At 41.6% G+C, this 16,769-nt stretch overlaps 1 protein-coding gene across 6 annotated transcripts in view; it reads left to right on the top strand.

Annotated features, from left to right (window-relative positions):
• Nucleotides 1–16,769, top strand: part of ZFAT (zinc finger and AT-hook domain containing) — a 222,358-nt gene that overhangs the window by 153,247 nt on the left and 52,342 nt on the right. For 4 of the 6 annotated variants that reach the window (XM_068238055.1, XM_068238051.1, XM_068238049.1 and 1 more), the window contains one exon: nt 10,284–10,402. In XM_068238055.1, the coding sequence (XP_068094156.1) occupies nt 10,284–10,402 (119 nt within the window). The remainder of the gene's footprint in view (nt 1–10,283; nt 10,403–16,769) is intronic. The other 2 variants (XM_068238053.1, XM_068238052.1) reach the window with 1 other exon arrangement.

The raw sequence follows: 16,769 nt of genomic DNA, 5'->3' as shown, positions 1-16,769 counted from the left end.
CAGCTGTTATTTCCCACAATACAACAAGGTTCCCACAGTGTGATGTCAGTACCTAGGTGCTAACCTCCCACTGTGGGAGGGGTTTCACCACAATATTAGCCATACAGCCTCCCCCCTCACCCTTAAAGAGACCCAGAGACGAAGATTATACTAAATTTATACATACCTGGGGCCTCCTCCAGCCCCATCAGCCTGGATCGCTCCCACGCCCGCCGTCCTCCACTGCCTCTGTCCGCCAGTACCGGGTTCCGTTATTTCAGCCAGTCGACGCAAGCGCAGTGCGCTCCCTCCGTACTGCGCAGGCGCATGCGTACAAAGCCGGAGGGAGCCCCTGCGCATGCGTACAACTGGTCGCGTCCGGCGGAAGTGACGGGACCCGGTACTAGCGATAGAGGCAGCGGAGGATGGCGGAGTGGGAGCGATCCATGCTTATGGGGCTGGAGGAAGCACCAGGTATGTATAAAAGCTTTTTTAATATTTCAACTACCCTTCGCCTCTGGTTCCCTTTAATGCAATGAAAGATCAGCACGGCTGCCAGGCAACTGGTATTGTTTAAAAGGAACTAAATATGGCAGCCACCATATCACTCTCACTTCTGGTTCTCTAAGTGTCTTCATTAGCGATATGAGCCTGTATTCTGTGTCTTCCATTCTAAACTTTAGCCCCAAACTACTTGAAGTTGTTTTTTATGTTTCCTTTTTTTCCCATTGTGAACACTTATGGTAAATAACAATCAGATGTGCCTTCAGTGGGCTGAATAATGAACCCCTTGTTAATTAGTCACGTTGGCGCTGGTTGATGGGGAATATTATGAACCTGGCATTATTTTAGGAATCTGAAGTGTCTGAAATCATTTAGAATACACCGTGTCTGATTAAACGCAATCACTTGAAGCGGCTGAAGTGGCGGTATTTACTGCGCCATTAACAGTTGTTTATTAGCTGAAGCTAACTTACCGAGCTTGCTGCCTGCTGGTATTGTTCCTGTGCTTGTGTCACTGAACACAACGGAACACCATTGTTGCCTTTTTACAGTACTTATGCTTTTTTCAAACAAAAGGTAACGTTTCCAGATGATTAAAGAACAACTGATGTTTGTCTGACTTCAAAAAGTTAGTTCATTTACCCTATAAGGCCCACAGCGCTCAACAGACTATGGAGACACTATTTGATAAAACCCTACTTAGGTGAACACAAATTGGTGGCTCCAAAGACTGTTTAGCACTGTGGGTCATATATTGTTTGATATCTGGTTTATCACTGCGCTCAAATCAGGCAGAATAATAATGAGCACATTAATTAAACGCACTAAGATAAGGAGACATTATAAAGAGTAGCAGTGTAATAGGGGGTGGTGAAATAAACATCCTCACCTACTTTTAAAGACCATGCCTCTTGCAAAATAAATGCAGGGCTTCCTTGAGATTCAAAACATATTTGCAGGGTTCCTCCAGGGTAAAAAGGTTGAGAAAAGCTGGCTTAAGGCTTAAAGTGAACCAGAGACGAAAGAACCCTCATGTATTTTACCATATACTGTATATCAGTGGGAACATTAGAGAAAACACCTACCCTGCTCTCTGTTACATTCGAATCTAATGATTTCTGAGCAAATTCAGACTGAATGCTCAGTCAGGGATTTTATCAGGACTGAAAACAAGCAGGCTGAGCAGTGAAGAATGAAACAGAAAGCATGGTAGGTGTTTTCTCTAATGTCCCCACTGATATATATGGTAAAATACATGAGGGTGCTTCGTCTCTGGTTCGCTTTAAACCCAATAGCAGCTTCAATAGAGTTGAGATAAGTGCACTGCTTGTGACCTCAGGCAGCAGAACTACTTGTGCTGTAAATTCTTGGAATGCTGTGATCTCTCTCTACTAGCAGAAAATATAGAAACTAGTAGACATAAATACACATTATGGCAGTACTAATTAGAAGAGAGAAATGTAAGAAGTAAAAAAAAAAAGTGCTAAAATAAATTGCCCTGGAAAACTTGCAAGCCTCTAAATAAATTGGCTGCTAAAGGGTTGAGCGGACCAGCCTAATAAAGGTTATCTGAATATTGTATATACATAAGCATTAGCGCACTAGAAATTTTATATTTATGTTTAGTTTATTTACACTGATCAGCTAAAACGTTTGTGCCGCAGCAGCAAATTTGCTCACTTCCGCATGGTAGTTTGGGTGCTGCATAGACCACGATGTTATAAACAATATTTCCTGGCAAATAATAGCAGTGGAAAGAGGTTTTAGAAGTGGAGATTGTGACCTTGATATCAGCCCCCTGATGGGTAGGGTAGTGTTAAAGAGGAACTCCAGTGAAATAATGTAATAAAGAAAGTGCTTCATTTTTACAATAATTATGTATAAATGATTAGGTCAGTCTGTTTACTTTGTAAAATCTTTTAAATCCCTGATTTACATTCTGACATTTATCACATGGTGATATTTTTACTGCTGGCAGGTGATGTAGTTGCTGCTTGCTGTTTGGCAGTTGTAAACAACTATTTCCCACAATGCAACAAGGTTCACAGACAGGAAACTGCCAGGACCATGGTCCTCAGAGTTTCTTGTGGGAGGGGTTTCACCACAATATCAGCCTCATGTTGCTCACAAGGTGGTAGTAACTGAATAACATTATTTCATTTATTTAATTAAAGAACAAGTGACACCCATGATAACCTAGAAATAAAAAACACATATATAAGTAGATAAATACTAGTTCTACTTACATAACAGATGTATTGTGCTGTCCACGTTGTGATTCCTGTGAATTTTATAAAGGAAAAGCAGAGAATCCTATTCTAGGCAGTTTCCATCTTTGTTACTTTTGACCTCCTGACATCATTTCCTCCCACTGAGGTCTATACTAGGAAGTGCGCCGTCTTATGTCATTAGAAGGTGGGGGAATGAAGGGGAAGAGGAGGAATATATTATAAAAAAAAAAAGAATCCCCAGCATGCAACTGTTTGTCAATGGCAATTAAAGGGCCAGTGTTCCTAAGGTATGTGATAACGCCAAACCATAACAGCAGAAAAAGTTTTGAAAGTTTTGAATGCAGTATTAGTCTTTATCACTTAATACACTCAGACCGGTTGCTGTTAAAATGAGATTTTTATGGTGACAAACCCGCTTTAAGGTGATGGGTTGGAAGCAGGAGAAATGACTGGCTAAAAGGATCTGGGTTAAGCTGTATATTCACCTGACAACGCAGGTGCTTATGCTGACCGATCAATGACGAGTGGTTACGATCCATCTTCCTGACAGCAGATATTTGGGACGGCACACGACAGGCGTGAACACAAAGTCAAAAAACCCCGAAGTACTTTGCGCGGGAGTCGGCGGGGATCTTAAAGATCTGAATGCTGTGGCAGTCCTTACCGCCATGTGTCGCTAAGAGTCTTTCGGGTAATTGTGCGCCTTTACCCACGTTGCAAGATTGCGGAAACGATCACTTGTTGCTTAAAGAATCGCAGGTCAGCGAAAAATTGTGCAGTTGATACGGGCCCTAAAGAGGAACTCCAGTGAAAATAATGTAATAAAAAAAGTGCTCCGTTTTTACAATAATTATGTATAAATGATTTAGTCAGTGTTTGCACATTGTAAAATCTTTCCTCTCCCTGATTTACATTCAGACACTTATCACATGGTGACATTTTTACTGCTGACAGGTGATGTCAGTGGAAGGAGATGCTGCTTGTTTTTTTTTTTTTTGGGCAGTTGGAAATAGCGGTTACCCACAATGCAACAAGGTTCCCACAGTGTGATGTTAGGACCATGTGCGAACCACAATATCAGCCATACAGAGCCCCCTGATGATCCGTTTGTGAAAAGGAAAAGATTTCTCATGGAAAAGGGGGTATCAGCTACTGATTGGAATAAAGTTCTATTCTTGGTTACAGTTTCTCTTTATGGCTTGGGACTGATTGCAAATGGTCAGAAACTGAAAGGATCAGTGCAAGATCCCTCCAGTGGTCCACTGGAGTATGTTTGGGGTCTGGATTCTTTTCCACTGTAGGCTTCTATGGCAAACGCATCCACTTATCAAGGAAAATCGTGCAGGTCAGCCGGGACTTTGCGTTGCAGTAAGTGGACTGGAACAAAGAGATCCGTTAAAGCGAACACATGTAAACTGTTCCTATACTTAAAGAGGAACTCCAGTGAAAATAATGTAATAAAAAAAGTGCTTCATTTTTACAATTATGTATAAATCATTTAGTCAGTGTTTGCTCATTGTAAAATCTTTCCTCTCCCAGATTCACATTCTGACATGTATTACATGGTGACATTGTTACTGTGGGCAGGTTGTGTAGCTGTTTCTAGCTGGTCTGGCTGTTACAGACAGCTGTAAACAGCCATTTCCTGTCTGTGAAGATTGTTACATTGTGGCAGTTTGCCAGGAGTACCGCGGTATTCAGAGCTTTTTGTGGGAGTGGTTTCAGCACAAAATCACACCGCGCCCCCTGATGGTCTGTTTGTGAAAAGCATTCTATTTCTCATGTAAAAGGGGGTATCAGCTACTGATTGGGATAAAGTTCAATTCTTGGTTGGAGTTTCTCTTTAAGGGCCATCATATGTATTTCCAATACCAGCTGCCTGGCTGTCCTGCTGATCTCTTTGCCTGCAATAGTGTCGGGATCAGACCAGAAACAAGCATGCAGCTAATCTTATCTCCCAACTGTCCCTCTTTCTTCCTCATTTGTCTCTTTTTTTATAGCTGATGTGCAGATCAATGTAAATATTTGTGTTTTATCTACCAAAAAAATGTGTTTAATTGGATCTAAATGTTAAAGAGAAACTCCAACCAAGAATTGAACTTTATCCCAATCAGTAGCTGATACCCCCTTTTACATGAGAAATACAATGATTTTCACAAACAGACCATCAGGGGGCACGGTGTGACTGATTCTGTGCTGAAACCCCTCCCACAAGAAGCTCTGAATACCGCGGTACTCCTGGCAAACTGCCACAATGTAACAAGGTTCACAGACAGGAAATGGCTGTTTACAGCTGTCTCTAACAGCCAAAACAGCTAGAAACAGCTACATAACCTGCCCATAGTAACAATGTCTCCATGTAATACATGTCAGAATGTGAATCTGGGAGAGGAAAGATTTTACAATGAGCAAACACTGACTAAATCATTTATACATAATTATTGTAAAAATGAAGCACTTTTTTATTACATTATTTTCACTGGAGTTCCTCTTTAATATGAAGGAAAATGAACCAGGATGGAAAGGAATTATAAAACAACATATTTTCTTTTGAAATCTTTATGGTATACGTGGCTAGGGGGGTGGCAGGGGCGTGGCTTAAGTGTCCCACTTTATCTAAAAAAGTTGGGAGGTATGCAGATCTGACAACTATGTCAGAAACACCTGATCTGCTGCATTCTTGTTCAGGGTCTGTGGCTAAAAGTGCTAGAGGCAGAGGATCAGCAGGACTGCCAGGCAACTGGTATTGCTTAAAAGAAAATAAATAGGGCAGCCTCCACACACCTCTTGCTACAGTTGTCCTTTAAAGAGAAACTCCGACCAAGAATTGAACTTTATCCCAATCAGTAGCCGATACCCACTTTTACATGAGAAATCTTTTCCTTTTCACAAACCGACCATCAGGGGGCGCTGTATGACTGATATTGTGGTGAAACCCCTCCCACAAAGAAATTCTGAGTACGTACTCCTGGCAGTTTCCGGTCTGTGTACCTTGCTGCATTGTGGGAAATTGCTGTTTATAGCTGTTTCCAACTGCCAAAAAAGCATGCAGCAGCTACATCACCTGCCTAAAGTAAAAATGTCACCATGTGATAAATGTCAGAATGTAAATCAGGGATTTAAAAGATTTTTACAATGGGCAAACACTGACTAAATCATTTATACATAATTATTGTAAAAATGAAGCACTTTTTTTTATTACATTATTTTCACTGGAGTTCCTCTTTAAGTCTAGTGCTAAGTGTACCTGTCTATTAGCCTCTGAATAGTTTCACATTTCAGCCATGGCTGTAATGTCGCTCTGCTCCTTCTCTTGTTAGATGCTCTTCTTCATGTGGAAACGACAACAAGCCGTTCACTGATTGCTCAGTTGTTTCTCAAGCTGCAGGAAATGTAATTAGTTGTTAAAGAAACACTGGGTTTATAGAGGTGGAAGAAACGTAATTGTCTCTTTTATTCCCGGCGATTGGCAGCGCTCCGCTCGTACAGCGTGACATTTCCTCGTTTATTGCCCTTATTTCTGAACGTTGTCATGTTTCTGCTTCTTTTCAACCTAAACATAATGATTTTCATTTTTCTCCGAGTATTAGACCTTATAATTATGCCGTGATTTTCCCGGTCCGATCGGGAGAATAACACGTTTAATTACAGAAGACAGTGGCCCCCGACGCATAAAGGTTTACTTGTGACTTTTCTAACCTTGTCTTTTTCTCAGCTTATATGCGATGATGTGTTATCAGCACACGGCAGGAGAGAAATCCAGAATGTATTAAGTAAAAGTAGCACCTCCGTTATACCTGGTTTTGCAATTATTTTTTGAATGACTGTGTTCCTTGCTTTAGAATATTGCTGAAAACAACATTTCCACTATTGAAACTGAATCTGGAGTGAAGTAAATTATTATTTTTTCCTTCTAACCGATAAGCATTTTTCTCTGGCATCCTTTTGTGTTTAACCACTTCGCATCCAGACCTTGTTTCCCACTTATGGACCAGAGCAGTTTTGACATTTTAGCTATGTCCCTGTTTAATCAGCAATAACGTTATCCCTACTTATGACACCTAAATGAAATATATATCGTTTTTTTCAAGACTAACTTCAAGAGAAACTAACTTTCATTGTATGGCCTTTTTCCCTCAATTCTGTCTTCTATGCATTTTAATAAGAAAAAGAGGAAAAAAAAAAAAAAAAACACATTGTTTCTCAGATTTACCAATTCCAGTTTAAAAATAAAAAGCGATATCGTAGATAAAAAAAACAAACACAAATTTTCTTTGGTTATTTGTACTATTTATCACAAAACTTAAATTCTGTTCCTATCACAATTTATGGTGAAGATATTTGACTCTGAAATAATGCTACAGAGTGTGTTTTTCACTAAGAACTGAGAAAACAATAATAATAAAAATCAATCTTATTGGCTCAGGGAACATATATTCCCCTTCACCAATTAGTGCTGCAGCAGACAGTGCCGGAGGTTTTGTACAGGAGCAAGCCCAATCCTGCACAGCACTGCTTCAGCTACAAGACGTATATCTACGCCCTTGTGGCTTAGATGAAGTCACAGAGGACGTAGATATACTCTAGTGGCAGAAAAAGTGGTTTAAGCAAACCTGAAGCAGAAAAAAAAAACCTTGTGAGATATTGAATGATATGTGTAGTATGGATAACGAATAGAACATTAGTAGCAAACAAGAGTCTCATATTTGTATTTTTAGTTATATAGCTTTTTTTATAGCATTGCATCATAATGTCACAGGAACAGTTTTAAAACCACATTCTGTCTTTTAAGCTATAAAACAAAGCGAAAATTATGACCTTTTGAAGTCTTCTGCAGTAAAACCTTATCTCAAACTGTCTCTCACTGTTTCTTGGCTGTTTAATGAACAACTGGCGTGAGAAGAGTACGGAGGCTGCCATATTTGTTTCCTATTAAACAATACAAGTTGCCTGGCAGCCCTGCTGGTCTATTTTGATTCAGAAGTGTCTGAACCACACCAGAAACAAGCTGTCAGTAATGTCGCAATTACCTCTGCTGCGGGATGCGTGACCGTCGCTTCCGCGTCTGATGTCACATCGCCGGCAGCCGCAGCTCCGCAGGCTCCCTCCCACAGGCCGGGCCTCTCTCTCATTCACCAGCAGAGATTGTCACGCGTGCGCAATAGGCGGCGTGACCTTTTATGCATTGAGGAGGCGGGTCAGCTGACATGCCTGTCAGCTGACCATGGCCGTCACCTCCGCTGTGCTGATTGGTCGCTTTGCTCTGGGCGGACCAAATTGGATACTCACTTGTATTTAAACTCTGAGCTGTCAGTAGCTCGTTGTCTGTTGTTACTGAAACTTTACAGTGAAAGCTCTCAGACCTTAGTCAGATCCGTGTGTGTTCCGGCAGGACCCCGGGGATTTACACTTAGATAGGATTATTATTATCAGTAATATTATATATTGTGTATGATCTCTTGCCTGAACTTCTGATTACTCTCTGCTTGCTGATTCTGTACTTCTGCTATTCTGATCTGTTGCCGACCTCGGCCCGACCTCTGACTCTGATTAAGCCTTCTGATTCTGTACCTTAGCCCATCTGATCTGTTGCCAACCTCGGCCTGTTTCTCGATTACGATTTTGCCTGACGATTCTGTACTGCCACTGACCGACCTGTTACCGACCTATTTTGTACGGCCACTTTCTGTCTGAAGTGATAGCCCCAGCCACCAAGGGCTATCACTAAAGGAGTACGCCTGACAATACTGTGCACCAATACACGTGTGATTACACTCTGATTAAAGTACTGACTAACTGTCTGATTGAGCACGTTCTGATCATCAAATACGCCACTGATCATTACACAAGCATTCAGCTAATCTTGTCAGATCTGACAATAATGTCACAACCAAAATTGCATTAAAAAAGAACAGTTTTGCTGCCCATTGTAGTAAATTGTGAGAAAGTGAGACTGGAGGTATAAGTCAGAGGTCAGAGGACCATCCTCCAAGTTCACACTGTATTTAAAGAGACCCTACACCAACTCAACATGTTTCATTTCCTCAATTGGAAACTTCGTCAGGAGTGTATATTAGTGAGAGAGTGACTACATACTTAAAAAGATAAATACATTACTAAATCACATATTTACAAAGGTTAGCAAAGAAAATTAGCAGAGTGACGGCCACTAACAGCAGCCTAATATACACTCCTGACGAAGTTTCCAATTGAGGAAATGAAACATGTTGAGTTGGTGTAGGGTCTCTTTAAATACAGTGTGAACTTGGAGGATGGTCCTCTGACCTCTGACTTATACCTCCAGTCTCACTTTCTCACAATTTACTACAATGGGCAGCAAAACTGTTCTTTTTTAATGCAATTTTGATTAAAAGTTATATTTTACTACTTTTCTACTTAGGGTAGATTTGAATGTTGTTAATCTCAATTCAGGTGTGTTTTTTCTAATAATGTCACAACCACCTGATCGGCTGTATGCTTGTTCAGGGGCTACGGCTAAAAGTATTTAGCTGGGAATACACGATTCGATTCTGGCGCTCGATTCTCCTCTCGATCATTTTTGCCGCTCGATTCTGCAGTCGATTATCTTCCGCTCGTTTTTCTTATCTTTTTCCAGTCACTTCTATCAGAAATCGAGCGACGAAAGAATCGGAAGAAAGATTGGACATGTCGGAAATTATCTATCGAACCATCTATTCACCTCACAAACGAACCGTGTATTCCCAGCATTAGAGGCAGAGGATCAGCAGGACAGCCAGGCAACTGGTATAACTTAAAGAGACACTGAAGCAAAAAAAAATGATGATATCATGAATTGGTTGTGTAGTGGGGTAATTACTACAACATTGGGTAGCAACAAAAAATATTCTCATATTTTTATTTTCAGTTATACAGCTTCTTTTTATAACATTGCATCATTCTGTAATATTTGCAGTTTATACATTACTCAGCATTCTAAATGTTTTTACAGAACAGTCTTGTGAACTTTTGACCTGTCCTGAACTGTTCTCTGCAAAAAAAAAAAAAAAAAAAAAACAATACAGTTGAGATAATCTAATCAGAAGTCAGAGCTCTCTGCTACTTTCAAAGTCATGGAGCTCAATGGCTATTTGCATAGATAACTGTAGTTTCTTAACTCTTCCTGTACGGGAAACAAATATTAGACTTATGTTTCTGCTCCTAATGCTTTATTTCTTAGCTGTACTACACAACCAATTCATTATATCATCATTTTTTTTCGCTTCGCTGTCTTTTTAAAAGGAAACAAATATGGCAGCCTCCATATCCTTCTTGCTACAGTTGTCCTTTAAGTGCTTCAGAAAACTGAACTGTATTGGACCCAGTGGGTTGCATCGATCAGAGAAGCTCTTTTGTATAGATAACTGAAATTTCATAACTTTTACTGTACTGGAAAACAATATGAGGCTCTTTTCTTTGGTACTAATGTTCTACTTCTTAGCTGTACTACACATACAATTCATGATTTCATAAGTTTATTTTCGCTTCAGACTTGCTGATAAAGATGATGCTGTTCTCACTAAGCAGACTTTGTTGTTTTGTGTTTCCCAGGTGGTATAAAGTGTCCTGTGTGCAGCTTTGTGTACAGTACAAAGTGGGAATTCAACAGACATCTGAAGAGTAAGCATGGGCTGAAGCTGGTGGAGAATGACAAGGAGGTAGGATGGGAGGTGAGCATTGTGTGTGTATTCATGAAGAGTAACAGCTGTACACCCATGTGTAATATATTATCTCATGTGACTGACAGTGACCTCTACGTCATGTGACTGACAGGGACCTCTACGTCATGTGACTGACAGTGACTTCTACGTCATGTGACTGACGGTAACCTCTACATCATGTGATTGACGGTGACTTCTACATTGTTACTGACAGTGACCTCTATGCCATGTGACTGACAGTGACCTCCTACGTCATATGACTGACAGTGACCTCTATCTACGTCAGGTGGCTGACAGTGACCTCTATCTACGTCAGGTGACTGACAGTGACCTCTATCTACGTCATGTGACTTACAATGACCTCTACGTCATGTGACTGACAATGACCTCTACGTCATGTGACTGACAATGACCTCTACATCATGTGACTGACAGTGACCTCTACATCATGTGACTGACAGTGACCTCTACATCATGTGACTGACAGTGACCTCTACATCATGTGACTGACGGTGACCTCTACGTCATGTGACTGACGGTGACCTCTACATCATGTGACTGACGGTGACCTCTACATCATGTGACTGACGGTGACCTCTACATCATGTGACTTGACACTGACTTCTACGTCATGTGACTGACAGTGACCTCTATGTCATGTGACTGACAGTGACCTCTACGTCATGTGACTCACGGTAACCTCTACATCATGTGACTGACGGTGACTTCTACATTGTTACTGACAGTGACCTCTATGCCATGTGACTGACAGTGACGTCTATGCCATGTGACTGACAACAACCTCCTACGTCATGTGACTGACAGTGACCTCCAACGTCATGTGACTGACGGTGACCTCTACGTCATGTGACTGACGGTGACCTCTACGTCATGTGACTGACGGTGACCTCTACGTCATGTGACTGACTGTGACCTCTACATCATGTGACTGACGGTGACCTCCTACATCATGTGACTGACAGTGACCTCCTACTTCATGTGACTGACGGTGACCTCCTACATCATGTGACTGATGGTGACCTCCTACGTCATGTGACTTGACACTGACTTCTACGTCATGTGACTGACGGGTACCTCTACATCATGTGACTGACCGTAAACTGTACCTCGTGCTTTCAGCAGGGTATTTGGCCTCATCTCTGGACCTCCTGACACTCTAAGCTTCTTGTTCTCGATGGCTGGGGTCTACAGCCCTAAACACAGAAGTCCTTCCGATGCTCTCTGTTATATAAAGCAGACTATCTGGCATCAACTTAGGACCCGCTGACGATCTCAGCAGCTCCCTCCACAACACACCATTAATCACGTTTAAAAACTCTGCTTGTCCTGATAAGCATGCAGCCCCTGCTGTAAGACCTTGAAGGGGGCTCCCCTTCATCTGCCCTTCTGAATCGGTCTAAGAATTAAAAAGAATTTACGCTAGTGCTCTCATTGATCCCTCATGATGGGTATACTTCAACAGAGGTTTGTGCTCATGGTGGCGTTGGCCATTTAGAATAATATCAGTAATGCAGTATTATAGTAAGAGATTGCTAGTGTGGTCCTTGCTCCTCATGTTCTTCTACCTTGCAGAGGTCCATGCTGGTCTCTCGGCTCTCCTATCCCGAGAGGTTGGCGAGAGTTTTTGGTTCTGGCACGGAGAAGCATGGTTGGCCTCTGCAGGGATTGTGATGACTGTACGGTCTGTCAGCCAGTTGTCAGATAAGATCAGTAATGCTGTATTTTAGTAAGACGTTAGTCTGGTCCTTCTCCTCATGTTCTTCCACCTTGCAGAGGTCCATGCTGGCCGCCTGGCTCTTCCATCCTGAGAGGTTGGCGAGAGTTTTTGGTTCTGGCACGGAGAAGCATGGCTGGACTCTGCATGGATTGTGATGACTGTACGGTCTGTCAGCCAGTTGTCAGATAAGATCAGTAATGCTGTATTATAGTAAGACGTTAGTCTGGTCCTTCTCCTCATGTTCTTCCACCTTGCAGAGGTCCATGCTGGCCGCCTGGCTCTTCCATCCTGAGAGGTTGGCGAGAGTTTTTGGTTCTGGCACGGAGAAGCATGGCTGGACTCTGCAGGGATTGTGATGAACGTTCGGCCTGTCAGCCAGTTGTCAGATAAGGCTTAGATCTGCGCTAGCAAGCAGCGTCCATGCGTGGTGATTAATGTGCCGACAAGACTAGGAGTAAATGGAGCGTCAACAGCATTTTGTGTCCGATGCTTAATATATTGCCTTTCCTTGCAATCTGGTGTGGATATCGCTGTACGGTTTGACGGTTACACAGCATGGCGTCAGAGACTGGTCAGGAAGGACGATCGCTGAATATTGCTGCTTGTAATAGCAGGTGCCGGTATCTCCAAGTTTATCTCCAGGCTTAGTAATGGGGGAACCTGTGTAAAATAAGTTACCATCCCTCCAAGAAGGCTTCCAGCGGCGGTAACATGACTTGCTGGCATTGCATATTGGCTACACCATTGGTTCTCAAACTTTTTTGGGCACCCTTGATGGATTTGAAATTTTTCCAAGGCACCTCTCTGTGAAAACTACAGGAATTACACTATGACTCTTATAAGGCAGCACCTCCCCGTCTCTTAAGTAATCAATTATTGATCACCACTCCCTGGCAGAAACCCCTCCACCACCACCACTATAAATAAAGACAAATAACATTTATATTGCGCTTTTCTCCTGGCGAACTCAAAGCACCAGAGCTGCAGCCACTGGGAAGCGCTCTATAGGCAGTAGCAGTGTTAGGGAGACTTGCCTAAGGTCTCCTGCTGAATAGGTGCTGGCTTACTGAACAGGCAGAGCCGAGATTCGAACCCTGGTCTCCTGCGTCAGAGGCAGAGCCCTTAACCATCACACCATCCAGCCACTGGTCAGCATTACCCCCTCAAAATAGTTATTGACTCCCCATTAAGCAGCACCCCCCTCCAAATATTCAGCGGCCCCTCCATTAGCCAGTATCCCTTACTCCTTACCCTTACTTGTATATCAGTGTGCGGTTGCATCACCTGATGGCAGTGCACAGAGGATGGGGATGGATACCGAGGCAACCCTGGGCTACACCATACGAGGCATCCAGTTTGGGAACCCCTGGGCTACACCATGGAGGATCAGTTTGGGTTCCAGGATCACAATGCTGTTATCGTTGGCAGTTTTGCTGTCTGTTCTTCCCTCAACCCTCCCAGACCCTAAACATGAACTACTATGCATTGCTGGTTTTTATCCTCAAGCTTCCTGACAGTTTTGGCATATCAGCTGTGTCGCTATGGATACAGCAATAACTTTTTATTACCTTTGCCATCAAAGTATTTTATGTATTGTATTTTTCAGGACAATCTAGGCCAGTGATGGCTAACCTTGGCATGCCAGCTGTGACAAAACTACAAATCCCATCATGCCTCTGTCTCCCCCCGAGTTATGCTTAGAGCTGTCAGAGTATTGCAATGCCTCATGGGACTTGTAGTTCCACCACAGCTGGAGTGCCAAGGCTAGTCATCACTGAGCTAGGCATTCCTTGGATATTAGTTTGTTTTTACATTTTATCGAGGAAAATTAGGTGTAAACACAATTTTTTTTCTCATGTTTCCACCTTCCTAATTTTACATGACAAGTGCCACAGTTTTAAATTTTAAAATACTTCAAAATACATTATTTGTCTCATCCTGGGTAAAATTATATCATACATGCTATATGTCATTGCTAGTTGTGCTTGTAGTATACCATTATCGCCAGCCTGCGTTAATCGATCGGGCGCACAGTTTGGGGACCCCAGTGCTGTATAGATGCATTGCTAGGCAAGAACTTTTCAATGCATCCATACAGCCTTGGGTCCCCGAGTTGTTGCCATAGTGACCGCATCGATGTGGACGGCAGCCATTACAGGTGTCCATGAATCTCAAAGGACCGCGAAAATTGAAAAATGTAAAATACATGTAAACATATACAAATAAGAAGCACGTTTCTTACAGAGTAAAATGAGCCATAAATGACTTTTTTCCTATGTTGCTGTCACTTACAGTAGGTAGTAGAAATCTGACCTTACCGACAGGTCTTGGACTAGTCCATTTCTCCACAGAGGGGATTCTCAGCATGGCTTTTATTCTTTATAAAGACACTCCCTGAAAAAGATTCATAAACAGATGCTGGCCAGCCTCCCTGTGCGCTGCACACTTTTTTTGGGCAGTTGGACGAGCAACTGCCTTTAGCTAAGTGCTTTTCAAACTAAACAAAACCATGAGAATCCCCCATGAGGAGATGGGATAGTCCAAAACCTGTCGGTTCTGTCAGATTTCTACTACCTGCTGGGAGTGTCAGCAACACAGGAGAAAGGTAATGTATGGCTCATTTTACTCTGGAAGAACTGTGCATCTTATTTGTATATGTTTAAAAGCATTATACATTTTACCATTTTTGCAATAGTGGTCCTTTAAGGCCAAGTACAGGTGACACAAGGGGTTAATTAGTCTGGTAGGGGTTAAAGGGAAGGTCCAAGCAAAATAAAAAAATGAGTTTCACTTACCTGGGGCTTCTACCAGCCCCATGCAGCCATCCTATGCCCTCGTAGTCACTCACTGCTGCTCCAGTGCGACTCGGAGGTCGGTGGGCCGCATTGCGTACATTTTTACACATTCCCGCTAGTGCAGGAACATGAACACATACATTTTTACGCGTTAGTGGTGCAACGCGTACATTTTTACGCGTTGCACCACTAACACGTAAAAATGTATGTGTTCATGTTCCTGCACTAGCGGGAATGCGTTTTTTTATTTTGCTTGGACCTTCCCTTTAACACTTAAAAAAACAGTAACCTTTGTTTTTTTTAACATGACACCGTCACTTTAATAATAAAAAAAAACCTTTTTTCCTGTAACTTTATTTAAATGATTTCTATGAGCGTGCACAAGCGGCGGGGGACTGACCTTATATAATCTTCTAACCTCCACCCTAATATCCAATGCACTTTACCCTTTACCCTTCCTAATCGGTGTTGCTCTCCACAGCCTCTGATCGCGGGTAACCAGTGAGCACGAGCTGTTTTTCCTGATCATGAGGTCGGATTACGAATTCCAAAAGGGGAAAAAAAATGTTTTCAAAAAGACCTTATTGTTTTTGAGGAATTCAATTTTAAAGTTTCAAAGTAAAATAGTATACATTTAAATGCGGTAAATGACAGTTAATGTATTTACCGCATTTTCATGTATACTTTTTTTCCTTTGAAACTTCCTTTGAAACTTTAAAATTGATTTTATCAAAAACTATAAGGCCTTCTCAATACATCTACTAAATGTGGTGTTTCTATCATGTAAGGAGGCTTTGCTATTAACTGCTAAATTCAGCAGGTTTTGGCGGTTTTTAATCACAAATACTTTTTCCATTCGAAACCTTAAAATTGATTTTCTTAAAAACTAAAGTTCTTTTTGAAGTTGTAACCACTGATCACCTTTATAATCCATGCAATTTTGGTGACTGTAGCATGTATGGGGGCTTCAAAATTAATGTTAAGTCAAATCCGTGATCACGACCATGATCACGGATTCTACATGTAATCACGGCTAAAATCCGAGTCGAATTCGGAGCTCCGATTCAAATCGGGATCACAATCATGGCATATCCGGATTTCGATTCTGCCATGGCCGGATTAACTCGAATTCCTGATTGGGACTCTCCGAGCAACACTGTTCCTAATGGATGACTTAAGGTGGCCACACACGATACAATAAAATGATCCGATTTTACAGTAATTCGATAAAAACGATCGGATCTCCTGAAGAAATCGAAAGCTTTTTTTTTCGTTAGACTGAAAAATCCGATCGGATTTCCCCTTTTTCTTCGATTTTAAATGATCTGGAATGCCAGATATTTTTCTTCAATCTTTCTAAAGATTGTATGGTGTGTGTTGGATTGTCAATTTATTAATATACACACCCTAGCAATTTTGTCAGAGTTTCCAATCATTTTTATCATAATTGGGGGAAAAATTGAGCATAGGTGTGTGGTACATTGGTCATATTTTTGAAATGTTACAATCGGTCAGAAAAATTAATTGCAATTCTGAAATTTAACAGATATTTCAAAAATTGTATGGTGTGTGGCCACCTTAACTCTAACCGATGCTTACATTTCTTTTTCCATTTTTTTCTTCAGAACTCTGCGGCTTATAATGCCAGTCCCCGGTAGGAACAACTTGGCTTAATCAGCACGTTACATAAAACAGGGATACATCATTGATTGCTCTTTAGTTTAATTGTATCTCATTTTATGAATTATCATACAAGAGTATCCTTGAAAGATTATTATTTCACATGTACATCACTACTTACAGTACACACTCCTCATTATGGGTTAGAGGGTAAACGGGTTCA

The sequence above is a fragment of the Hyperolius riggenbachi genome, chromosome 5 (assembly GCF_040937935.1).
Source record: "Hyperolius riggenbachi isolate aHypRig1 chromosome 5, aHypRig1.pri, whole genome shotgun sequence".
NCBI lineage: Eukaryota > Metazoa > Chordata > Amphibia > Anura > Hyperoliidae > Hyperolius > Hyperolius riggenbachi.
The sequence above is the reverse complement of the archived record's forward strand: the minus strand, read 5'-3'. Positions and strand labels throughout refer to the sequence as shown.